At 31.5% G+C, this 26,332-nt stretch overlaps 3 protein-coding genes across 5 annotated transcripts; 2 read left to right on the top strand and 1 right to left on the bottom strand.

Moving 5' to 3' along the window:
- The first annotated feature begins 1,773 nt into the window (after positions 1–1,773).
- LOC127091334 (long chain base biosynthesis protein 1) lies at positions 1,774–25,310 on the top strand. 3 transcript variants are annotated; one of them, XM_051029947.1, is made up of 13 exons: positions 1,774–2,046; positions 2,217–2,440; positions 2,541–2,635; positions 3,521–3,612; positions 4,078–4,171; positions 4,258–4,330; positions 4,407–4,539; positions 5,144–5,318; positions 5,754–5,894; positions 5,975–6,070; positions 24,492–24,633; positions 24,746–24,873; positions 24,954–25,310. In XM_051029947.1, exons 2-13 carry the CDS (start codon positions 2,326–2,328, stop codon positions 25,128–25,130), a joined length of 1,461 nt encoding a protein of 486 aa, XP_050885904.1. In that variant the 5' UTR covers positions 1,774–2,046; positions 2,217–2,325; the 3' UTR covers positions 25,131–25,310. The 3 variants fall into 3 exon arrangements, with proteins under 3 accessions (XP_050885904.1, XP_050885903.1, XP_050885902.1); XM_051029946.1 differs by lacking the exons at positions 24,492–24,633; positions 24,746–24,873 and adding exons at positions 7,129–7,270; positions 7,383–7,510 and having other exon boundaries at positions 1,776–2,046; XM_051029945.1 differs by lacking the exons at positions 24,492–24,633; positions 24,746–24,873; positions 24,954–25,310 and adding exons at positions 7,129–7,270; positions 7,383–7,510; positions 7,591–8,114 and having other exon boundaries at positions 1,780–2,046.
- LOC127091335 (uncharacterized) lies at positions 10,172–12,412 on the bottom strand. The gene is made up of 2 exons (XM_051029948.1): positions 11,418–12,412; positions 10,172–10,925 (listed from the first exon to the last, which is right to left on the bottom strand). The coding sequence occupies exons 1-2, from the start codon at positions 12,304–12,306 to the stop codon at positions 10,420–10,422; spliced, it is 1,395 nt and encodes a 464-aa protein (XP_050885905.1). The 5' UTR covers positions 12,307–12,412; the 3' UTR covers positions 10,172–10,419.
- LOC127097556 (uncharacterized) lies at positions 20,578–21,759 on the top strand. Its single transcript, XM_051036048.1, has one exon. It carries the CDS (start codon positions 20,578–20,580, stop codon positions 21,526–21,528), a length of 951 nt encoding a protein of 316 aa, XP_050892005.1. The 3' UTR covers positions 21,529–21,759.
- Positions 25,311–26,332: the final 1,022 nt, after the last annotated feature.

Here is a 26,332-nt window from a genome sequence, read left to right as displayed (position 1 = left end):
AAATATTATCATTTTCCATCTTTATTTTTTGTCTCAAAACCGTTCTTTTTTTTATGGACGCAATTCTTCAATTTCTATTTGTGGTTACAAAATCTAATTTTATTCATTTTTATTTTTGGTTTTTTAGGTTTGGGATTTTAAGGTTCTGAAGTTTTTGGTTCTAAAACTATGTTGGATATTGATCTGGAGGAGAAAGTGTAAAGAAGGTTAGGGTTTAAAAATATAGGTTTTTCAATCAAAATGCCACAATAATCTCTAATAGAAGACTTAACAAGATACTTGCAGAATAAAACTTACCCACATGAGCATTTGAATTTAAAAAAAATTGTTATCTTCACAACATAATTCCCCAATAGCACATACATGAACAAGGTTCCCATAGTCCATGATTTGAATAATGTGTATAGTTTGATTGCGCAGTGATACAAATGCCTAACAAACCATCATCCAAGAAGACACACATATTATAAGTCAAATTGATAAAGTCATGATTTTTTTCTATTGATGAAACATCCTGGACAACACCTCCAACAATATGTGAATCATGAATTTGAGTCGTAGAAGTAGTGAATAATCCAAATTTATTACATTCTGCGTAAAGAAAGAAATATTTACATATAAGTTCGTTACAAGAAGCAAGTGATACACAATATAATTGGGTGAAAAAACATCATGTTCATCACCATCTTCATCATTGCATAAAAAAGAAAGCCATATTGGTCTGAAAAGGGATGAATGTATGGTTAAGACTGGTTGGAGAATGAAAATTGGGTAAGTGGACTTATTCCAGGTAATCCTATCATCTGGAAGAACAATTAGAATGCTGGACTTTTTGGAGAAGATGAGCATTGTGATGATAAAATGCCACATAGGATGATAATATGCCAAGTAGGATGTCACATATGCAAAAATGGACATCGTTAGTGAAAATTAGACGAAAATGACTTATATGACAATGTTTGAATAAATAAGAGATCAAATTAACCATTTTAAAAGATAAGAGACAAAAATAAACTCAGAGGTCTAACTAAAGAACAAAAAAATTAGGCTTAAAAGAAACTAAAAATTCAATTCTTTTGTTGGGAGATTTAAAGACGAAACAAAACCATTTTTTTATTCTATCAAAAAGAAAGTACGAAAATGGTGATCTAAAATAAAATAAAATAAAACCAATCACTCAATTCCGGTTAAGACTGGTTGGGTTGGACCGAATTTGACATAATCCGTTATCCAACCCGTTCAAACTTCAATGGATTGGGTTCATCGTCCAACCCGCACTTTCATTGTCAAAACTAACGCGAACCGACTCGTTCATTTATGAATTGGGTTCGTGGGTTCTGTTTCAAATAATTTTTTATGATTCTTTTTATCCGTTTAGAAAAATATAACACAATGCAATTATAACACTTAAATTTGATGAAACATATCATATAATATATAATAAAATTTATCAATACAATATAACACTTGATAATAATATAAAATTCAACAAAACACGTCATTTTCGTAAAATGCTTAAGTTGAAAATAATACAGAAAAATAAAAAAAACATTTAATTTTAGAGTTACGTAAATTCATTGGTCTATTAATATTACTGATATGAGAATAATTTATTTTTTTATAAAATGATAATTATTAATAAGATATTAATTTTATATTTTTATTTAAAATAATAATTAAAAAAAGAATTGCTAAACTCACGTCAATGAATTTAGTCAATAAATCTTTGATTGCAAATCTCAAATAATAGAATTTTATTCTATCCTGTCATGCCACTCCATTTCATCCTATTTTGTAAATCCAAATAAACAAAAGTTTTAGAAGCTCCAAAAAGATGAAAAGACAATTCCTTTTTGTTGGTGTTGAAAAGTAAATAAAAAAGAAAGTCAATAAGGAAGAATAGAGGAAGAACCAAATCACAACATCGATAAGAGAACGCCGAGCAACCACCATTTCTCGCCGCCGAAATCGAACCAGACGTGAGGTGCCTATAGGAAAATTTCTCCTCAATTTCTTCTGATTCTGAATCTCACTTCACATCGCCAAGTAAGTTCCGTGATTTTTCTTCATTCATTCAATCACTAAGTTCCGTTATCGTTCACTCTTCCGGATCCTGAAACGCGCGTTTTCCAGATTCTGATTCAAAATCAAAAATCTATTCGCCGATTCTACGTGTTATTTTGAATGTTAACGTTTGATTTTCGTATACCGTGCAGGATTTACATGATTCACGATTTCAGAAATTCGTGAAATTTAATTTGACTAGAGGGAATGCACATGCATGAGTGATTTTGAAAGCTTCGTTGCTTATTTGATTGATATATTATGATAATGATGACCTCATCAGTTCTCAATTTCGTGAACACTACATTAGATTGGGTGACATATGCTTTAGATGCTCCTTCTACGCGAGCAGTAGTTTTTGGATTCAATATCGGTGGTAATTTTCCGGTTCCGTATGAAAATTTATTTTCTGGACGATTATGAATGCAAGTAATACTAATTTGTTAATTTTCTTCTATTTTACCTTTTGTTTGAAGGCCATTTGTTTATCGAAGTTTTTCTCTTGGTGGTTATACTTTTCTTGCTTTCCCAGAAAAGTTACAAGCCTCCAAAAAGGCCTTTGACAAACAAGGTCAGTTTGTATTTCTTTCTCTGTGTGCATGTACAATTTTTTGTTTGTTATTTACCTTTTGTATAATGCTAGTGGTAGATTTTTATGTGAAAATAAAGTTGGAATTTGTTTTCATGATAAAATGACTTCATTTGCCTAATTTGTGTGTTGAGCTAGTATAGGTAATAAGTATGTCGTTCAGTTGAAAAATGGTTTTCCATTATTGTTTAGATTTTAGAATTTATCCAAACAATTAATGGTATGTTTGGAACCGCGTTTGTGTTGGTATTCTCGCGTCCTAATGCATTGTAAACGTGAAAAGAAAGAAGCTATTATATGTAGCTTTCACGGAAACAAGATATCTAACGTAAAACAAAGAAGCTACTATATGTACCTTTCACGGCAACACGGATATCTAACGTAATTCTACAAAATGCAATGCAGTACCAAACAAATACTAAGTGTATGTTTAGTTTTGCGCTAGTTGAACTTGCGTTAGGCTAAAATCACGTCACTTTTCCACACATACACAAAAGCTCTAGTTTGTAGCTTCCATAAAATCATAAGTGGATGTACGTTTGAGTGGCCAAACGCCAAACCAAACACATGCTAAATCTATAGAGCATGTGCATTTGTCTATTGTGGTTCTTAGTAGTTCTATGGATCTTACATGGGGTGCCTCTTATTATTCTTAATGATGTTTTAGAACTTACAAGATCAATTGATCTTTATATTTCTTATGCTGGATTTTTTTGTTCTTTCTTTCATCTACTTTTTTTTACAAAATATGAAGTTACTGTGTGGAATCTCTAACCATGTTGTTCCATTTTGGTTCTTTTACGATCCCATATTAGAATTATCATGTTGTATTTTGACATTTTTGAAATTTCTGCTCAATGTCTGTAGGAAATTGATGAACTATGTGATGAATGGGTTCCACAACCCCTTATTCCTTCTCTTAATGAAGAGTTGCACTATGAACCACCAGTGCTGGAGAGGTAATTACATTTTCCCTGCTGCAATCACCCTTGAAATTCTTAAATTTATTGCCTCATTTTAATAAAGAAAACTAGTATAAATTAAAAGTTATCCAATGCGATTTCATAGGTTTTTAGATGCCCTCTTCTCGTTTTCCATGTTACCATTTTCCTAACCGTTAACTTTTATCATATACTGTGGAGCTGTACATTTTATTTGAGTTAAAATAAGGAAGGTTCGTGTTATATTTTAAAAATAGAGAGACTTGTAGTGTTTTAAAGAAGTATTATTGGTCAATGAAGTTTATTCTCTTGACAAGTTTCTATAATATATGTAAGTATTATTGCTCAATTCATCATATAATGGAAACATTAGGTTTAGCTCATGATTTATGTAAGTTAACGAGTAGGTTATTCTAAAAAACCCACCAATTATGTAAGTTATCTTTTATGTTTACTCCTAATAACGAGGTATTTCTTATGCAGTGCTGCTGGGCCACATACCATAGTCAATGGTAAAGAAGTTGTAAATTTTGCCTCAGCAAACTATCTTGGGCTTATAGGTCATCAGAAGTTACTTGTAAGGAAATATTCCCATAGAAATTATTTCTTTTTCTTTTGGGCACTGATCTGATGCATTGACTCTATGTTTACTTTATCTTGCAGGACTCATGTTCATCTGCTTTAGAGAAATATGGCGTTGGTTCTTGTGGTCCCCGTGGGTTTTATGGAACAATTGGTAAGGTTCAGTCTTAAAGTTTGTTTTTGAGGAAATGCATCCTCCCTTTCCCTTATGATACTTTTCCTTTGCCCAGATGTCCATCTTGATTGTGAAGCGAGAATAGCAAAATTTTTAGGAACACCTGATTCAATTCTGTACTCTTATGGACTTTCGACCATGTTCAGTGCTATTCCCGCATTCTCTAAAAAAGGAGATATAATTGTGGCGTAAGTATGCATAGCTTGTCTTTTAATATCTACTATGCAATCTTGTTAAATTTTTCCTCAGCTTTTTTGTCCGATGACATTATATTGGCCAATGGGCATTGATAGCCAGATACCACATATAGAACTATTTGGATGGTTTTATAATATTGCTTTTACTTCTTTATTGAATAAACCATCAATTTAGTTCCTAAACTATAACTCTATTCAATTTAGTCCATAAACTCTAACTCTATTCAATTTAGTCTTTAAACTAAAATATAATCAGTCCCTAAATAATATGAAATCCATCAATTTATCCCCGAACATCCTAATAGCAGAGACTAAATTGACGGACTTTATATACTTTAGGGACTACTTATTATAATTATATAGTTTAGGGACTAAATTGGAGAGAAAGTGATAGTTTAGAGACTAAATTGATGATTTATCCCTTCTTTATTAGAATGATGCAAATAATGATCCGATTTCTTCTCCATCCACTTTATTTTTCTATATGTATTAAAATATTGTCACTTAGCACATGTTGATCAACGAAGGCGTTGTTTATACAAACCTGTTGTTTCAAAGGTTCAAGCTTCATACTTAAGTTTATTCCTTTTAACAGAGATGAGGGAGTTCACTGGGGAATACAAAATGGCCTTTATCTTTCTAGAAGCACAGTCGTATATTTTAAGCACAATGACATGGATTCTTTAAGTAAAACTTTAGAGAACATTACTTCCAAATATAAGGGGACAAAAAATTTGAGGCGTTATATTGTCGTTGAAGCTCTCTACCAGGTATATCTCGTTTTTCATTTATGTTTTTTGTTAGCTTTACATATCTATACCATGTTTCCAATGAACGCTTATAACCTTTAGGTTTAAAAGCAATCAGCTTTACTAATTGCTTGCTTCTTCTTGCAACTTGCAGTATCGGTAAATTGTGCTATATGAACTACTATTTCTGTTAAGATAGTACAGTATTTAACAAATGAAATTTGAATAGGTATATATATGTGGATTAAAATAAAACTTTGAGCCTGTTGGTGTCTACTACAGTGTTGTTCCTTAAAAGACTATTGTTACTTACCCTGGTTTTCTCAACCACTGAGTTGTAATAGTTATTTTTTCTGTTGACATACTAACACCTTTTATGATCATATGCCTTACTTGCAAGCAAACAAAAATTGCTTGTCAGTAACTATTGACATATGTTTCCTTGAATTTTTTCAGAATTCTGGCCAAATAGCACCCTTAGATGAGATCATTAAATTGAAGGAAAAATATCGTTTTCGTATTTTATTGGATGAGAGCAACTCGTTTGGTGTACTTGGAAGTTCTGGAAGAGGTCTCACCGAACACTATGGAGTACCAGTATGTACTGAAAAATTCTGTTTCGGCGTGGATATATATTCAAAACCATGCTATTTATGATTTTTGGTTGTGTGCTGCAGGTTGAGAAATTAGATCTTATAACTGCTGCTATGGGACATGCATTGGCCACAGAAGGAGGATTCTGCACCGGAAGTGCAAGAGTTATTGATCATCAAGTATGGTAGTGTTATCTATGATACTTAATTATAACCATCTTGGATTTCCATGTATGCTGAAACATAAGAGAGGAAATGTTCTAAATGTGGAAACTAAGAATTTATTTCCTCTAGACTCAACAAATAATAAAGATAGTCTCGTTTGGTGGTTCATAATATAAGCAACTTATAATTAGTGTACTATACTTAATGCTATTATTCAATTAAGCGTAGCATAGATAAAGATGTTGAGTTGGATATGTGGTAAGACTAGACATGATAGAATTATAAATGATAACATTAGAGAGAGAATTGAGATAACACCTATCATGGAAAATATGATGGAAACAGACTTGGTGATTTTGATAAGTAGAGATAAGACATGAAGATTTTGTAGTAAGGAAGCTAAAACTGATGAGCAATAGTCAGAAATCACCAGAGGCATAGGAAGACTTAGAAAAACAATAAGAGAAACTATTGAGTTGGATCAAATCATGATATATGATAGAACGTTATGGCGTTGTCTAATACTTTTAGCTTACCCTACTTTATGAGATAAGGCTAGGTTGTTGATTCAATTAATGTCCTCATGAAACAAATACCGCTCAATTAACGCTCTCATGAAACAAGTTTCAAAGGAAGTTAAACAAAGAGAAATTATAGTTTGAACAATGCAATTTTTTTTATGGTGAATACTCCGGTACCCTTTTAATTTGGTTTCAACCCTTTTAATAATAGTTTTTTAAAAAATAAATTAAAATTTTAAATTGATTGTGTCTAATTGGTATCCAAACAAAACTCATGGGTATCAAAGAATTTACCTTTTTTTCTACATAAAAAAGTTAATAAGGTTAACGAATATTCTTAATGTATATGATTGGTTTTTTTTATGCATATTTAAGTCCGGAGGGAGCATTTTTCAAGGGAACCTTTTGCATTTTTTTTCTTTTCAATTTTCCTCCATCAATCCCTCAATCTGCATGATGGAACAATGTGCATCATTAAGTGGTTGGTTAATAATGGCTATTATTTCACATCCATTTCCCTGCTCTAATATCTCTATGTTTCAACAATGACAGCGGTTGAGTAGTTCTGGCTATGTCTTTTCTGCTTCTTTGCCTCCATATCTTGCAAGTGCTGCAATTACAGCTATTGATGTCCTTGACGAAAATCCCAATCTGTTAACAAAATTGAAGAGCAACATTGCTGTGTTATGGAAAGGTAGGCTTTGATCTCACTGCTATTTTCGTGAACGGAACTGTATTGCAGTAGTGTCCATGAGTTCGCTTGTGCACAACAGTCTGAATTGCTGTTTATTTATTGGTTACTGCAGGGTTGTCGAGAATACCAAGCTTCACAATCGCAAGTCATCCAGAGTCACCAATTGTTTATTTGAGATTAAAGCAGTCAACAGGTTCTTTGAAAGATGACCTACATCTGCTTGAAAATATTGCCGAGCGTGTAAGAAATGCAGTTCTTTTTTGATTGAACAATGTTCATTATTTTCAATTTTGTTGGTACTTAATATCGCGTATTCACAGGCTTTGAAAGAAGATTCTGTATTTGTGGCGGCTTCAAGAAGATCAACATTGGACAAGTGTAAATTGCCTGTAGGAATTAGATTGTTTGTTTCTGCAGGGCATGAAGAGTCTGATCTTCACAAAGCATCTGAATCATTGGAAAGGGTTGCCGCAATAGTCCTTGGCGGTCGTAATTGAAAGTTGTACTGTACACCTCTCTTTCTTTTCATGTTCCAAAATGTCAGTTCTATTCAACTCTTAGCCGAGAAATTTTGAAATCCAGGCAGATAAATGAAGTTCTGTAGTTGGTAATTTATGTAATATTTTCCGGGCTAGCTTAGGGTAACAATTTTTTTGGGAGTACTATTCTTTGATATGTGTTGAGGGGTGGAATAAGGATTTAAGTTTCTAATCATCATTTGGGAAATGCTTATAAATTACATTAGGCTTAATTTTTTTTTTGCGTTGACTCCTTGTATATCAATTTCAATGTTACATTATTATTTCACTAGTTAATTGTTCATCAAGATTGCTGAAGGTTTAAACCATTGTGTGTAAACATAGTCAACTTTCTCTTATTTTTATTTAATTGTATTTTTGGTCTCCTATTTTATCACACTGACAAAAAGGATCTCCTCGTTAGAATTGAATATTTTGATTCCGCGGTTATCACATTTGTTGCAATTTTGGTCCAACCTATATTTTTAACCCCTAAAATGGTGTATTTTGATGCAAAACTTGTGGTTTAGTGTCTCAATCAATTGTAAATATGAAGGGAAGAGGATGCCTCTTTTAGTGCTTAATAAAATTAACATTTTTATGCTTAAAAAATACTATTTATGGAGGGAAGTTATGGGTTAGGACCAAAATTGCACTAAATGTGATAATTGAGACAAAAAGTTCGATTACAAAATAGGGAGACTATTTTCTTGTGTATGATGAAGTAGGGTTTGGTTGAACATGTATCTTTGATTTAGTTTTTGGAAGAGGCAGAAATAATTTTAGTAGATAATTGATTTTTGAATGATTTTGTGATGTCTTTTATAGTTGAATTGATTTTGATCCCAAAATTGATTTTATTTAAAGTTATAATTTGTAGCTTTTTAAGCTTAAATATGATTTTTACAATGAAAAATCATTGTTTAACTAATTTTTATATAAATGTATTCAAATATAAATTATTTAGATCTAACTCACTTTTAATCAAAATCAATTCCCGTTACAGCAAAACAAACACACTAAACTTAAATCAAAAATCACACTATAGCAAATTTTCTGAATGACAAAATCATGCGAAATAACACATTCTGAATGACAGCAAAAATGACAAATTATGGCCATTGACAATGACATGCCCATAACGAGTAGAGAGAGTGAGAGCAAGAGAAAGCAAGAACAAATGTGAGAATGACAGGGAAAAGATTAACTAAATACATTAAGTTAATTTGGAAACTGAACATATCTTTTTTCACAATAACTTAACATGTTAAATAATTTCAATGAGAGCATTAGGTTGTTTCAAAATTTTGGCTTAGTATCAGGCCTTATTTTTCTTTTCTATATCACTTAACTGATGAGGATTCACTTGTTTAGTGCTGCACTGTGTTTCCTAGAAAATCATACTTAATGAAGCTCACGATGATTGTGTGATTTTATTTTATTATTTTTTATATAATAAAATGCAACGCATAACACTTTGTCCTTCACAATTGGAGTTTGTTGAAAGTGTATAATTTAATAATAATAAAATGCAACACATAACACCTCTCTCTTACAATTGGAGTTTGTTGAAAGGTGCATTGAAACCAATGTGTATAGAATATTAAGACTATGTTAGTTAGGATTATGAGGATTATTTTAATTAGATGCATGAACTAATGAACCTTTAAGATGAGAATAATTGATTAAAATTATTGCTAGGATGCAGGTACACACACCAAGCCACCGACTACTTTAGTTTTGGTGAAATACAGCCATCAAATAAGAAGTGATTAATATAAGGGATTAACTTCTACCGACAAATTAATATTGGATGGAGTTCTTATCAGGAGATGATTTGTCATTCTCTTTGGTTATGGGGTAATAAAGAGGAGAATTTTGTTAACTTTTTAAAGCTATGCTATGCTATAAGCTTCTACACGCTATTCACGGCGTAATGTTGTGTCTGACACCGACACGTGTACGCTATTCACACGGCGTATCGTTGTGTCTGACACCGACACGTATACGATACGTATCAGATACGTTTTTGAAGTGTTCAAAAAGAATATATTATTATGGACACGGATACGACACCTTATTTCAAATAGATGACACGATTCAATTCAGAAAATTCTAGAATTTTTTAAAAATAAAAGTTCAGTTCAAAAATTTTCAAAATTTAAAAAATAAATAAGTTATTTAACTTTCATATTCCACTTCTTTCCTATAAATAATGGGCCTATGTAGTAGCTACATGATTGAGTTATGAGAATTATTTGAAGGATTGATGTCGGTTCTAAACCTGCAATTCATGAGAGTAGAAGTTAATACGGAATCTTCTAAAATCGTTATAGATATCAATCAGGGAAGATATAGAAGAAATAAAGATTCAATGATTCTTAAAAAGATTGAAAGTCTCTTGAATATACATTTGATGAATCCTTTGTGACACACGTATTTAATGAATATTTTTTTACATAAAAATATTTGTATTTAATTTTTTAGTATAAGTATTTATTCTTCAACTAAGGGTAAAATTGAAAAAAACGAACGAAACATTGACAATGTGTGAGAGGCCTAAACAAACACACATTTCATTGCAGAAACAAAATAACTACATGTGGTTTATACATCATTGTTTGCAGTAACTTATGATAAGGACACTGAGTATGGTGATTTTTCTGAACCATCCAACACAATTTCAAACAAATCAGCTTCAGATTCCTCATCAAAATCAAATGCTAGATTATTATTATTCCCACCGTTGTTATTTCCTTTCGTCGCGGATCGATTCTGCCACGGCGAATCAATCCTTCCCATCGAGAATAGTTCCTTACTGTCATCAAATCCAAGCGTAGCACCAGGGGAATGTACAAGTGGTGCTATAAAACACGGATTCGGCGTTCTTTGCGCATTTGCAGGCGCATATTTGAATGCAACTTGCCCAAAATTAACTAAAATCATAATGTCTATATTTGCCGCAATTGTTGGACAGAGTGGTGTGCTGAATTCCTCTGATTGACAGTGAATTACATGCACCAGTTCTGAGTCTAATGTGAAGAAAACTTTCTTTTTTCTTGGATCAAATCCACAACCAATTACTGTGTCCCTTCCTATCCATTGCACTTTGTCGGATTCAAATACGAGTTTCATTCCTGTGATCAAATTTTACAGTTAGATGTCTAGAAAGATACAGAATTGAAACAAGATTTGTAGAAGTGTGAATGAATATAAAAAACTAAGACAATAAATATACTACATTGTAGCTAATATGTAACAACGTGTCTGGTGTTCAAAATGTCTGTTGTTGTTTTAGATTAGAATATTGTCTTTAGTGAGGTTAGGTTAGTTGTTCCTTTTTAATCACATCAAGAAAAGGTTCAAACTACCTAAAGTTAGGTTCTATTACCATTATTTTACATCATATTGGCAACTAAAACATCTATAACGCTGACACTTTTAAACAAAAACATATTTGATGTTTGACAATTGTTAGTATCTGACACCGATACCGACACATGTGATTATATTCAATTTATTTATTTTTTTAAAATTATTATCGGTGTCTAACATTAAGAAATGCAATGAGGTGAAATGGTAAATAAAATGAAAGTGCAAAAGCTAAAGGATAGATAACTCATTATTACCATCAAGAAAAACAGAACCATTGGAGTTGAACCCTATGCTTCTAGGGTAACTTCCTGGAACTCTTAAAGGAACACTTCCACCATAGCTTAACCCTAATGACACCATCACAGATCCATCTTTTCCTTCAACTTTCATTTCTTCAACACTTTTCAAATCACCTTCATCATTCAAACTTTTTTCAATAAGCAATTTTGTCTTTTCTCCTTCTCTTCTTCCAACAACTTCACAATCATCTCCACCACAAGAATACAATATAGTAATCTCAAAATAAGCTTCTTGTGGAAAAACATGGTTCCCTAAACTAGGACCAGGAAGAGGCAAACAAGTCCTAACAACAGAATGAACATTCATTAAAGCATTGTTTGGATGAAAAAAACACTTTTTCAAACCAGAATTAAGTCTTATCTTCTGCATGAATTCATTTGAACCTTGACAGACTTCCCAACTTATTTCAACCTCATTTTCTTCTCTTCCATACTCACCACCACCGCCTCCACAAGCTCCCAAAAGGGTCGAAGAAGTTGATTTTTTTGACGACATAGAATCACTTTTATAGCTTGTGAAAGCAAATCTTGACCATCCATTTTCAACAGCATCAGAAGCTAGATATGGATGATCGACCCAATCAAACAAATCTTTTCTTCCTTTTTTCTTTCTTCCTTGATCAAATTGATTGCTTCCTTCATGATGGCTCTCTCTTTTGTTCAAACTATTTGATTCAATGAAGTTCTTTCGATCTTTCTTGTGATGACATAATCTCCAGATGAAAATGAGTAAAATGGTTGAAACACATCCAGTTAAAGCTGCAACTATAGCAACATGGATATGCATCAAATGAGTCATGAATTCAGATTCTTTTGCTCTTTTTTGCTTCAATTTGTGACGCATATAAATGAAGAAAAGTAGTGAGACATGAAGGTTGAGTTTTTCATTTTTTTTTTGACAGTTCCTTTTGATTTTAGAGTTTATGGGAACCCACAAACATACATTAAAAACCAATTAAGTTGTTTGCTGTTATAAGACATCTTTTTGGGCATGTTACTGCTCTTATTATTATTTATTTCCACGTCAGCATTTCTATACTCAAATCCTAAAATGAATTTAGATAATTTTTTGATCAGGAACTAGGTTCATTGTAGGTCGGTTTGGGTAGTGTTTAGCCAAAATTAAAATCTAAATTATACAATATATTGATTTGGAAGAAATAAAATGATTATCCATAATATATTATTGGATCGCTTTGGATAAAATCATAAATTTGTGAGTTAGATTGAATTGGATAGTGAGTTGTTAGTTGTTTTTTTTTTATAATTATAAATGATGTGTTATATATATATTTTTTTTAAAAATACTCAAATTATTTTTTTTTCAAATAATTTAGCAACTTTTTTTTTGAAATAACTAATTTTTTTAAACTATATACAAAAATAATCATGTTTTCAATTTATTTATCAAACTAACCATGTTTGTGAGAGCATACATGTAAAATGTAAGAACATGCGTCACTGTATACAGTAAAATGTAAGAACAAACGTCACTACAATAGACGCATGCATGTAAAAACATGTCAAATGTAGGAGCATGCGTCATTGCAATTGACGCATGCATGTAAAATATAGGAGCACGTGTAAACTGCAATTGACACATGCATGTAAAAAATAAATAGTAGTCACATGCACGCGCCTACATTTTACATGTATGCGGCAATTGCAATAACTCATGATCATACATTTTACATGCATGCGCCAATTACAGTGGCGCATGCTCTTACATTTTACATGATGTGGCATAACAAATGATCTTACGGTTTATATTGATAAATACTTTAATTTTTATGATTATTTTCGTATTATAAGTGATTTTTTAAAAAAATCTAGTTTTAACTCTATTAATATTATTCTTTTAATAATATTGTATAAAATTTATAATATTTTTTTTTCTAAAAATAAAAATTTTATTACGGGGTAATATTTAGAACTAAAATTTCATAAATTGTTCAAAATTTATTAGTATTAGTAACAAAATAATCAAAGTAAAATATCATAAATAATTCAAAATCATCATTCACAAAATAAGAACATAAAATTAAAGCAACCAAATATAAATACATCAAAATTATCATTAATCAAATTACAAAAAATATCAAGAATATCATTCAAATATTCTCCACAATTCAAAAAGAAGTGTTGACATCAACATTAATATCTTCAACCAAATTCTAATGATAAAAATATAAACATTAAGATCTAAAAAACAAAATTATATAGCAGTAATGGTAAAATTTATGGGTCAAGTTGGTTATAGGGATTGAGACTAAGTTTACCCGAAACCTAATTATTTTAAAGGATTTTTCATTTTTAAAAATCATATTAACCTATTTTTCCGTTGAAATCCATTTTTTAAAATCATTTTGAATGATTTTGACCGGATTCAATGCTGACTATAACACTCTTAAGATTTAGAATGCTTAATTGTGAGGATGTCAAGATTTTTTAACATTCTTATAATCTTTTTTACGATGTTTGAATTTTTAAAATGTGTTTTAGAATAAATAATAGATTGATTTAGATTAATAATCAAAATCTTTAATTTTGTATTAATAGTATATTTGTTTGCACGCAACTATTTACAACTTCGTATTTTTAATGTGTACATTAAAAGTATATTGAGATGGAGATAATTTATATATTGTACACTAAATTTATGAATGGACTCCTAGTATTCAATTATTTGCAAAAAAAACTTTGTCAATAATTAAATCAGTGCATGCACCAAATATCATGACTCAATGTTCAATGTTTTAATCACCAATGCTATTATAGGTTAGAGAGGGGAAAACACTAATGCTAGTAGGTTGGTGAGGAAAAAACATTTGCACATTAAGATTTTGTCTTTTTTGTAGAATTATGTCTGTTGAGTCCGTCCATATGTCAAATTCTTTGTGTATAGACACTTAAATATGACAACTATTTAGTGCAAACTGCCTTACATAAAAAACAGGTGGGGTTCAAAACCAAATAAAATAACCTAAAAAAACTAGATATCCACTATGTGATATGCACCGATAAATTTTATTGAATTATTAATGGTAAATATTATAGTTGGTTATATTGGTTGTGTTATTTATTAAAAAAATTTGATAATAATTTAATACTAATTTGTATCTTATAATGTCTTCTATTTGCTTTTTATTATTTGATTTCAAAATTCAATATTCAATTCATAAATGTGAGAAGGGAGACACATGAGTTTCATCTAGTAGAAAAGAGGGTTAGAAAGAATGTTAAAAAGTGTTACAAACATTTCAATGTCCAAAATTAGTTAAAGATAGATAAAACTTAGGGGAATGCTAACTTGGTCCTAGAGGCACAAAATAAGATATCCACTCGTAGAAAGTTTATATTGAATAAGATAATTATAAAATTAATTTTAGATCTTTATTAAAATAAATACACAATTTTCAATACAAAATTATTTTCTTTAATTCTTATATTATGTCCATAAGACACAAGTCAGGATTACCCTAAAACTTGTTTGAGAATTCTTATAAAATACTAAAAAACATTGTATAATCCATAGGTCTATAAATATTGTTATTCTAAAATAAATATTAAAAATTAAAACTAACTAAAGGAGTTTGTATAAATAAAATCAAAGTTTTTTTTAAAAAAAATGAAATAAATAATTTAAAAATTAAATAAACATAAAAATTAAAATACACTGAAAGTGTAAAATAATATTACACTGTCAGTTTAGATATTATAAATACTTTAATTTTTATTTTTATTACCTATGAAGTATGATAACGATAAATTGTCAGTATAAATTTTTTTATATTAAAAATACATATTAATTAATCTATAAAAATACGTTCTCTTAAAATTTAGAGTTATCACCAAAACCTTATAAACCACCAAACTATTATACTCAACTTAGTCTCTTCTTATGTGACAAGCTCGTGAAAGATTAGAATCTTATTTTCAAAATTTTAATATATTTCTTGTCTACTTCATTTTAATTTTTAATTCAAAACGTACATAAGCCATAAAGCTAATCAACCATATAATTAATGATCATTCTCTGACCTATTAATTTGATGATGATACATAATTGAATTGCTTTTTCATATGGATGCAGATAAGGAAAAGTGGACTTTTATTTTTAAAATGTATGAATTATAAAACTATAGCTTTGCATTGTTATTACATTTTGTAAGATGGTGAAGTATCTTAATTGCTTGGTCAATAAGAAATTCTTCCTTGCTTTTCTTTAATTCAAGATAAGTTAAAGATTGATACTTTTTCTTCTAAGTGGACCAATTGTGATGATATGTGATATTGATAATTTTAAACCGAAGTCTTCTTAAAAAATAATCATATTAATGGTCCCATATTATTTTTTATATGTATAAAAACTTTCTAAAAGAAAAATGGATAAATATGTTCATGGTACCTTTAAAGATTAAAGATTTTAATTTTTGTTTGTTTTCAAAGTTTTTTTAAATAATCGTCTCTTTAAAAAAAAAATTATCTATAATTTTGATTGGATGATAATGGATAGAGTTTAGATAATATATTATAATATCCGTCTCTACCCGTTATTAGAAAAAATTATGTGCACGAGTCCATATATGTGTATGCATCGATCTTTATATATATACTCGTATTCTACTGTTACTTAAGTACCCTTATCTATTATCCGATGTTCTAATAAAAATAGACCTATCAATTAAAAAATATCATATCATTTTAAACTTAACAAAATTAACAAAATAAATCAAAGATTTTATTGTTGAATTATGAAATAAACAAACATTTATATTAAAACGTGTAATAGTTTAGCCGCGATGTATTTTTTTAAAGAGATAGACATACAATTTTATATGATATAATTTAAAATTTATAAATATATGTTGTGAAATTGATAAAATAATTAAAATCCTTTCAGAATAAATTATTTAGAGTTCAATCACAAATAAATTTGATTTGTGGGACAAAGAACAATGACAACCAAACAAATGACCTTCCGCAATAATAACATTTAGTGCAATGAAAAAGTGAATTAACTTGGAAGAAGAAGATAAAAGAAGGCAAGAAACACAAAATGTTTGTTTACGCAGTTCGATCAAATGATCTACGTATGGGAGAGAACAACTATTCAGCTCACTATACTCCAAAAAAATTTAATAGAGATTACAAATGAGTTACAAGAAAATACTTTTCCATGTTTCTAGGAACAAACCCTATTTTTTACCCAAGTGTTTTTCAATCTCTCCAACTCTCAATATAGTAATCACGCAAACCTAAGGTGTTCAAAATTATTTTCAAATCCCCTTAGATAACTTCAAAGATTTTCGAAAATCCTTGCCTTTTTAAGTTTACCGTTAGAATTCCCCAAACCCTTATTTATCTCTTTAGTTCTAAAGCTCTCAAGATTGCCCCACTTTACAATAACAGAAGAGTTATATATATTTATTATTCTTACATTCTTCAAGCAAGTATCCAACGACAAATGATATAAACAAAATCATTTCAGCAGAAATACCGTCAGAAGAAGATGATAGGGAACAGTATAATTTGGTCAAAACACATATGATTCATGGTCCATGTGGTTTAGCAAACATATCTTCACGTTGCATGAAAAACGAAAAGTGCTATAAGTCATTTCCTAAGAAATTTCAACCTACAACTGTTGTTGATCAAGATGGATATCCTATGTACAGAAGATGAGAGAATGACAATACAATTATGAAAAAGCATGTCACTCTTGATAGCATATGCGTCGTCCCTTATAATCCATATTTGTTGAAAACATTTCAAGCACACATCAATATGGAGTGGTGTAATCAGAGTAATTCAGTGAAGTACTTATTCAAGTACATTAACAAGGGGTATGATCAAATTACCGTTACTGTTGTCAAAAATAGTAACGACGAATCTTTTATGATCAGAAATGTTGACAAAATCAAAAAATATCTTGATTGTAGGTATGTCTCACCAAGTGAAGCATGCTGGAGGCGTTTTTCATTTCTTATTCATGGTAGATTTCATGCAGTTGAAAGATTGTATTTCCATCTTGAAGGCGACTATTGTGTTTACTATACTGATTATGAGATGATAAATGATGTACTTGATAAACCAAATGTGAAGCAACCAATATTTACTTCATGGATGGAAGCAAACAAGACATCCAGAGGCAAAAAAATTGACTTATTCTAAATTTGTCTATGATAAAAGACACCGACATTAGAGACCACGTAAAAGAGGATATGCAATTGAGAGACTAATTTGAGTTCTTCTAAATACGTGCGAATTATATTACTTGAGAATGATGCTAACAGTCGTCAAGGGACCAATTTGCTACGAGGATATAAAAGACGGCAGTGGAAAGGTTCTTGATAGGTTCAGGGATGCATATTTTGAAATAAGATTTCTCGAAGATGGCAATGAATATGTTGCAGCTATAAATGAAGTAAAGGATTGGGGCTTCGGTCACTTCTTGAGAAAGTTATTTGTGACTATGCACTATCAAGTAGCATCAATAGACCACGTCATGTTTGGGAAAGAACTTGAAGCACGTTATGTGACGGTATTCTCTATCAACAAAGAAATAAGACAAGTAATAAGGGTAATTATGTATTATTGTAATTTTGAAAGTAAACTATTTTAAATGATATGAAATCAAAAAACACAATTTTTGTTACTATTCAAATGCACACAAATTAATTACAATAAATTATGTGTGTAACTTATAGATATCCAAATCTATTATAACTTAATTCAAAACATGCTACTATATTTTTTTTATGTTTAGTTCAATATGTTGCTACTGTTTTTGTTGTTATAAAAATTTATTAAGATCAAAAGCCATTCAAGTTCAGCCGCATGTTGGATATAACAACTCATCTATTACAAATATAAAAGTCATTGAAGTGCTGATCATTTATTTTTCGATAGATTTGCAGTTCTCAGAGGAAGAGATAAAAAAACTGGACACTTATTGAAATTGAGAATTTGTTGCAAGCAAATCGAAGAAGTTTGCATGAATTTAAAGGTATGCCTTATCTAGATTCATATGTCACGAAGCACATTGGCAATAGATTCATGACGAATTGGATTATAATGTTGATATTGAACGACAAAATTTCCATCATTTATTTCGTGCACTTACAAGTAATTAATTATACTATCACTATAATTTTATGTTGAACTTATGTCATGAAAATACATGTTTGAATTTTTAATCATAAATCTTACATTACAATTGATAGATGAATAACGTTTAATTTTTGAAAAAAATCATGGAAGTTGTCAACAATCAAAGAGGATGAATGTTTTTTTTACATGGTTATGGAGGGACGGGTAAAACTTTCATGTGGAGAACTTTGTCAAGTGCATTGTGTTCGTAGAAAAAAAATGTTATTAATGTTGCTTCAAGTGGGATATCTTCGTTATCATTTCTAGGTGGAAGGATAACACATTCAAAGTTTAAAATATCCGTGCCAACACTTGACAACTCTACTTGCAACATTGAAAAAGAAGATGAACATTCATAATTATTGGAAGCAAATGATTTGATAATATGGGATGAAACACCTATGTATCATAAAAACTACTTTGAGACTTTGGATAAAACCCTTAAAAATGTCATGAGATGTCATGGTCTTGAGAATACAATATTTGGTGGCAAAATAGTTATTTTTGAGGCGATTTTAGACAGATTCTACCTGTTGTTCCGAGAGGAGGTCGTTCTGATATTATCCATGCTTCAATTGGAAATTGTTGATAACACATATCCCAATCAGTTGGAAAATTACAAAAAGAAAGAATTCTTACAATACGGAGCTATTATTGCTTTAACCATTAAAGTAGTGGATAAAATCAATCTTTATGTATTAGACTTGATTTTAGGTAAAATGCATTAACTTACATTAATTTATACATATTATAATACTATATATCAAATTATGTTATTAGTGTTTTAATGTTTTAATTTTATATAATTTTTTAGGAGAAGAGAAAGAGTATATGAGTTCCGATTCAATTGATAGAACAGAAGTCAATTATAATCAAGCTTACGAAGTTCTAACTCCATAATTTCTTAGTTCTTTGAGAACATCAGGTTTACCAAATTATAGTATCAAATTGAAAGTTGGAACCGCTATTATGCTAATGAGAAATTTGAATTAGGCTGAGGGATTGTGTAATGGAACAATATCAATTGTGACAAGGTTAACAAATCACGTCGTTAAGGCAAAAATTATGTCCGAAGAGAACATTGGTAACATAATTTACATTCCCTTAATGACTACGTCACCTTTTGATTCACCATGGCATTCAAGTTGATTAAGAGAGAATTTACGATCATTGTGTCACATACACAATGATAATAAATAAGTCTCAAGGTCAATCACTTAATAGTGTGACATTGTATTTTCCTAGACCTGTTTTTAGTCATGGTCAATTGTATGTTGCAATTTCAAGAGTTAGGAGCAAACGTGGTTTGAAAATCTTAATACATAATAAAAAAGAATGCATCATATTCGACTATTACAAATAGTTGTTAAACTTTGTTAGTTAGGATACTTGATTGGTATCCGATGAATATCGTTAATCATTGGTATGAAAATCAAATGGTTTGATTTTACAAAATATTTTAGTTTATGCTTCATAGTATATTTTGCATATTCAAAAAAGTAATATACAATTTAACATATTTCTTCGTGCTGTCGTAGGATAGAAAAAGATATTATGCACTTTGGTATTGCTTCAATGATGATGTTCAATATTTAACCGTTTAATTTAAAAGATACTATTGCATATGTTGACATGTTACCTTTTAAAACGTACTATTATGTGTTTTATTTATGTTACTTTTATTTTTTACTTTTATTTTTTGGATAAATGAATCACAATTGTAAGATTATATTAATGTATGTTTGTAGTTCTCTACGTATTAACGGTCTTAAAATATAAATTCAAAGTTCGGGTTTGTTACTAGTATGTATAAAACGGTGTGCAAATAACCACTCCCTAGAAATATTCCATACCATTGGGCCACAATCCACACGAGCAAGCCCAAATTATCATCCGTAACAAAAAAAAAAAGCTCCTATCGCATTAAAAAAAGCGATTCTTCTTCGTCTATACGAAGAGAAGCATGCATTCTCTGTTTTTCCACAGCGCAAACGTAACAACACTACACTCTCTCAACTTAACTTCTTCACTTCTTTTCCCAAATAATCAGAAACTCTGCTCAAAACCCCGTTTCCAATCCTCCATCAAAATCAATACACCAATCCCCAAACACGTCCCTAACAAAAAGGTTATAATCCTCTGGGACCTCGACAACAAACCTCCACGTGGACCTCCATACGACGCCGCACTCTCTCTCAAAACCCTCGCCGAACGCTTCGGCGACGTCGTTTCAATCTCCGCTTACACAAAACGACACTCCTTCTTCAATCTCCCTCAATGGAATACCAACCAAAACCCTAGCCCGAATTCGATTCCCTGCCGTGTCTGCGGTCACGAATGTAAATCAATTTTCGATCTCAAAATTCATTTCAAGAGAGTTCATCTGTACCAGCGTAAGAAGTTAAGGGAAAAATTGAAATCCATTAAGTTGAGCCGGTCGAAGGTCTGGTTCGTTCGGAGAATCCATACTTATAATGAAGCTGCGGGGAATGTTGTTGCACCTAGGGTTGGATTTGGTTTGGGTTCGGAGTTGCGGCGCGCAGGGGTTTTCGTTAAAGTTGTGAAGGTCGGTGAGAAGGGGAATGCGGCGGATTTGTGGTTGGAGAGGGAGATGATGAGTGGAGAGGTTGGTTGGTTGGTTTTGGTTTCGGATGATCGGGAATTTGCGGAGATGTTGAGGAAGGTTAGGGAGGTCAATTTGAAGACTGTTGTTGTTGGAGATTATTGGGATAGGGATTTGGGGAAGAATGCTGATTTGTGGCTTCCTTGGAATGTTGTTGAGAATGGAAAGGTTGAGGGAATGGGTTTAATGGGAAGAACAGAGGGTTCGGATGATGAATTGGAAGGAGATCAGAATCTGGGCTATGATGAATATGTAACAGAGGAAGAACTATTAGATGATGAAAGGTTTTAAATAACTGTCGCATTGTGTTATATTTAAGGCAATCGCGATTCTGGTCAAGTTGTAAATTTGTAGATGCACTGTTTTCTTTGTTTTGAATGACTTATAAGTTTTTAGATTTGTGTCTTAATAGCTTTTTGTTTTTACATATCTTATACCTGTTGCTATAGATTTGTGTCTTAAGGATTCATGTATTGGTTACATTTGTTGAAGCTTATGAGAAACAAATTGGTCTTGTTTGAATATGACAATCACTAAGTTTGTTGAATTGAAGATGGACAATGAGAGTAGATTTAAGGGGAAGAAGTCAAGACCAAAGTTTGTCTCAGTCTCCGAATTCCATTGAGTGCCATGACATTGTTGGTGTTGATTCTGAAAAGAGAAAGACATCGATGGTGATGACTCTTGTATAAAAAGATTTAGGGTAATGATAACGTTGTAAATTTTGCCTCAGCAAACTATCTTGGGCTTATAGGTCATCAGAAGTTACTTGTAAGGAAATATTCCCATAAAAATAAATTATTTCTTTTTCTTTTGGGCACTGATCTGATGCATTGACTCTATGTTTACTTTATCTCGCAGGACTCATGTTCATCTGCTTTAGAGAAATATGGCGTTGGTTCTTGTGGTCCCCGTGGGTTTTATGGAACAATTGGTAAGGTTCAGTCTTAAAGTTTGTTTTTGAGGAAAAGCATCCTCCCTTTCCCTTATGATACTTTTCCTTTGCCCAGATGTCCATCTTGATTGTGAAGCGAGAATAGCAAAATTTTTAGGAACACCTGATTCAATTCTGTACTCTTATGGACTTTCGACCATGTTCAGTGCTATTCCCGCATTCTCTAAAAAAGGAGATATAATTGTGGCGTAAGTATGCATAGCTTGTCTTTTAATATCTACTGTGCAATCTTGTTAAATTTTTCCTCAGCTTTTTTGTCCGATGACATTATATTGGCCAATGGGCATTGATAGCCAGATACCACATATAGAATTATTTGGATTGTTTTATAATATTGCTTTTACTTCTTTATTGAATAAACCATCAATTTAGTCCCTAAACAAAAACTCTATTCAATTTAGTCTATAAACTCTAACTCTATTCAATTTAGTCTTTAAACTAAAATATAATTAGTCCCAAAATAATATGAAATCCATCAATTTATCCCCGAACATCCTAATAGCAGAGATTAAATTGACGGACTTTATATACTTTAGGGACTACTTATTATAATTATATAGTTTAGGGACTAAATTGGAGAGAAAGTGATAGTTTAGAGACTAAATTGATGATTTATCCCTTCTTTATTAGAATGATGCAAATAATGATCCGATTTCTTCTCCATCCACTTTATTTTTCTAGATGTATTAAAATATTATCACTTAGCACATGTTGATCATCGAAGGCGTTGTTTATATAAGCCTGTTGTTTCAAAGGTTCAAGCTTCATACATAAGTTTATTCCTTTTAACAGAGACGAGGGAGTCCACTGGGGAATACAAAATGGCCTTTATCTTTCTAGAAGCACAGTCGTATATTTTAAGCACAATGACATGGATTCTTTAAGTAAAACTTTAGAGAACATTACTTCCAAATATAAGGGGACAAAAAATTTGAGGCGATATATTGTCGTTGAAGCTCTCTACCAGGTAGATCTCGTTTTTCATTTATGTTTTTTTGTTAGCTTTACATATCTATACCATGTTTCCAATGAACACTTATAACCTTTAGGTTTAAAAGCAATCAGCTTTACTAATTCTTGCTTCTTCTTGCAACTTGCAGTATCGGTAAATTGTGCTATATGAACTACTATTTCTGTTAAGATAGTACAGTATTTAACAAATGAAATTTTAATATGTATATATATGTGGATTGAAATAAAACTTTGAGCCTGTTGGTGTCTATTACAGTTTGTTCCTTAAAAGACTATTGTTACTTACCCTGGTTTTCTCAACCATTGAGTTGTAATAGTTATTTTTTCTGTTGACATACTAACACCTTTTATGATCATATGCCTTACTTGCAAGCAAACAAAAATTGCTTGTCAGTAACTATTGACATATGTTTCCTTGAATTTTTTCAGAATTCTGGCCAAATAGCACCCTTAGATGAGATCATTAAATTGAAAGAAAAATATCGTTTTCGTATTTTATTGGATGAGAGCAACTCGTTTGGTGTACTTGGAAGTTCTGGAAGAGGTCTCACCGAACACTATGGAGTACCAGTATGTACTGAAAAATTCTGTTTGGGCGTGGGTATATATTCAAAACCGTAATGCTATTTATGATTTTTGGTTGTGTGCTGCAGGTTGAGAAATTAGATCTTATAACTGCTGCTATGGGACATGCATTGGCCACAGAAGGAGGATTCTGCACCGGAAGTGCAAGAGTTATTGATCATCAAGTATGGTAGTGTTATCTATGATACTTAATTATAACCATCTTGGATTTCCATGTATGCTGAAACATAAGAGAGGAAATGTTCTAAATGTGGAAACTAAGAATTTATTTCCTCTAGACTCAACAAGTAATAAAGATAGTCGCCTTTGGTGGTTCATAATATAAGCAACTTATAATTAATGTACTATACTTAATGCTATTATTCAATTAAGCGTAGCATAGATAAAGATGTTGAGTTGGATATGTGGTAAGACTAGACATGATAGAATTATAAATGATAACATTAGAGAGAGAATTGAGATAACACCTATCATGGAAAAGATGATGGAAACAGACTTGGTGATTTTGATAAGTAGAGAGAAGACCTGAAGATTTTGTAGTAAGGAAGCTAAAACTGATGAGCAATAGTCAGAAATCACCAGAGGCATAGGAAGACTTAGAAAAACGATAAGAGAAACTATTGAGTTGGATAAAAACATGATATATGATAGAACATTATGGCGTTGTCTAATACTTTTAGCTTACCCTACTTTATGAGATAAGGCTAGGTTGTTGATTCGATTAATGTTTCAACAATGACAGCGGTTGAGTAGTTCTGGCTATGTCTTTTCTGCTTCTTTGCCTCCATATCTTGCAAGTGCTGCAATTACAGCTATTGATGTCCTTGATGAAAATCCCAATCTGTTAACAAAATTGAAGAACAACATTGCTGTGTTATGGAAAGGTCGGCTTTGATCTCACTGCTATTTTCGTGAACGGAACTGTATTGCAGTAGTGTCCATGAGTTCGCTTGTGCACAACAGTCTGAATTACTGTTTATTTATTGGCTACTGCAGGGCTGTCGAGAATACCAAGCTTCACAATCGCAAGTCATCCAGAGTCACCAATTGTTTATTTGAGATTAAAGCAGTCAACAGGTTCTTTGAAAGATGACCTACAACTGCTTGAAAATATTGCCGAGCGAGTAAGAAATGCAGTTCTTTTTTGATTGAACAATGTTCATTATTTTCAATTTTGTTGGTACTTAATATCGCGTATTCACAGGCTTTGAAAGAAGATTCTGTATTTGTGGCGGCTTCAAGAAGATCAACATTGGACAAGTGTAAATTGCCTGTAGGAATTAGATTGTTTGTTTCTGCAGGGCATGAAGACTCTGATCTTCACAAAGCATCTGAATCATTGGAAAGGGTTGCCGCAATAGTCCTTGGCGGTCGAGAATAGTTCCTTACTGTCGTCAAATCCAAGCGTAGCACCAGGGGAATGTACAAGTGGTGATATAAAACACGGATTCGGCGTTCTTTGCGCATTTGCAGGCGCATATTTGAATGCAACTTGTCCAAAATTAACTAAAATCATAATGTCTATATTTGCCGCAATTGTTGGACCGAGTGGTGTGCTGAATTCCTCTGATTGACAGTGAATTACATGCACCAGTTCTGAGTCTAATGTGAAGAAAACTTTCTTTTTTCTTGGATCAAATCCACAACCAATTACTGTGTCCCTTCCTATCCATTGCGCTTTGTCGGATTCAAATATGAGTTTCATTCCTGTGATCAAATTTTACAGTTAGATGTCTAGAAAGATACAGAATTGAAACAAGATTTGTAGAAGTGTGAATGAATATAAAAAACTAAGACAATAAATAAACTACATTGTAGCTAACATGTAACACTGACTGTCTGGTGTTCAAAATGTCTGTTGCTGTTTTAGGTTAGAATATTGTCTTTAGTGAGGTTAGGTTAGTTGTTCCTTTTTAATCACATCAAGAAAAGGTTCAAACTACCTAAAGTTAGGTTCTATTACTTTTGATCAGCAACTTCAAAAACTCGATTATTTGTCATTATTTTACATCATATTGGCAACTAAAACATCTATAACGCTGACACTTTTAAACAAAAACTTGTTTGGTTTTGGTTTCGGATGATCGGGAATTCGCGGAGATGTTGAGGAAGGTTAGGGAGGTCAATTTGAAGACTGTTGTTGTTGGAGATTATTGGGATAGGGATTTGGGGAAGAATGCTGATTTGTGGCTTCCTTGGAATGTTGTTGAGAATGGAAAGGTTGAGGGAATGGGTTTAATGGGAAAAACAGAGGGTTTGGATGATGAACTGTTAGGAGATCAGGATTTGGACTATGATGAATATGTAACAGAGGAAGAAGTGTATGAAAGGTTTTAAATAATTGTCTGCATCGTTGACTCTCACGATTTTGGTCAGTAATGTGTTCTCTTTGAAGCTCTCGTGATTTTGGTCGGTATGAGTTGTAAATATGTAGATGCACTGTTTTCTTTGTTTTGAATGACTTATAAGTTTTTAGATTTGTGTCTTAATAGCTTTTTGTTTTTACATATCTTATACCTGTTGCTATAGAATTGTGTCTTAAGGATTCATGTATTGGTTACATTTGTTGAAGCTTATGAGAAA

This window comes from Lathyrus oleraceus, chromosome 6 (genome assembly GCF_024323335.1).
Source record: "Lathyrus oleraceus cultivar Zhongwan6 chromosome 6, CAAS_Psat_ZW6_1.0, whole genome shotgun sequence".
NCBI classification, from domain to species: Eukaryota; Viridiplantae; Streptophyta; class Magnoliopsida; order Fabales; family Fabaceae; genus Lathyrus; species Lathyrus oleraceus.
Note: the sequence above shows the minus strand (reverse complement) of the source record. Positions and strands in the feature narration are given on the sequence as shown.

Bases quoted from the DNA above. Each gene is read 5' to 3' on its own strand.
- LOC127091334 (XM_051029947.1), top strand. From the start codon at position 2,326: ATGATAATGATGACCTCATCAGTTCTCAATTTCGTGAACACTACATTA. The intron at 5,895-5,974 runs GTATGTACTGAA...TGTGTGCTGCAG, and splicing joins CCGAACACTATGGAGTACCA to GTTGAGAAATTAGATCTTAT. The intron at 24,634-24,745 runs GTCGGCTTTGAT...TGGCTACTGCAG, and splicing joins CATTGCTGTGTTATGGAAAG to GGCTGTCGAGAATACCAAGC.
- LOC127097556 (XM_051036048.1), top strand. From the start codon at position 20,578: ATGCATTCTCTGTTTTTCCACAGCGCAAACGTAACAACACTACACTCT.
- LOC127091335 (XM_051029948.1), bottom strand. From the start codon at position 12,306: ATGCGTCACAAATTGAAGCAAAAAAGAGCAAAAGAATCTGAATTCATG. The intron at 10,926-11,417 runs GTAATAATGAGT...ATTTGATCACAG, and splicing joins TGGTTCTGTTTTTCTTGATG to GAATGAAACTCGTATTTGAA.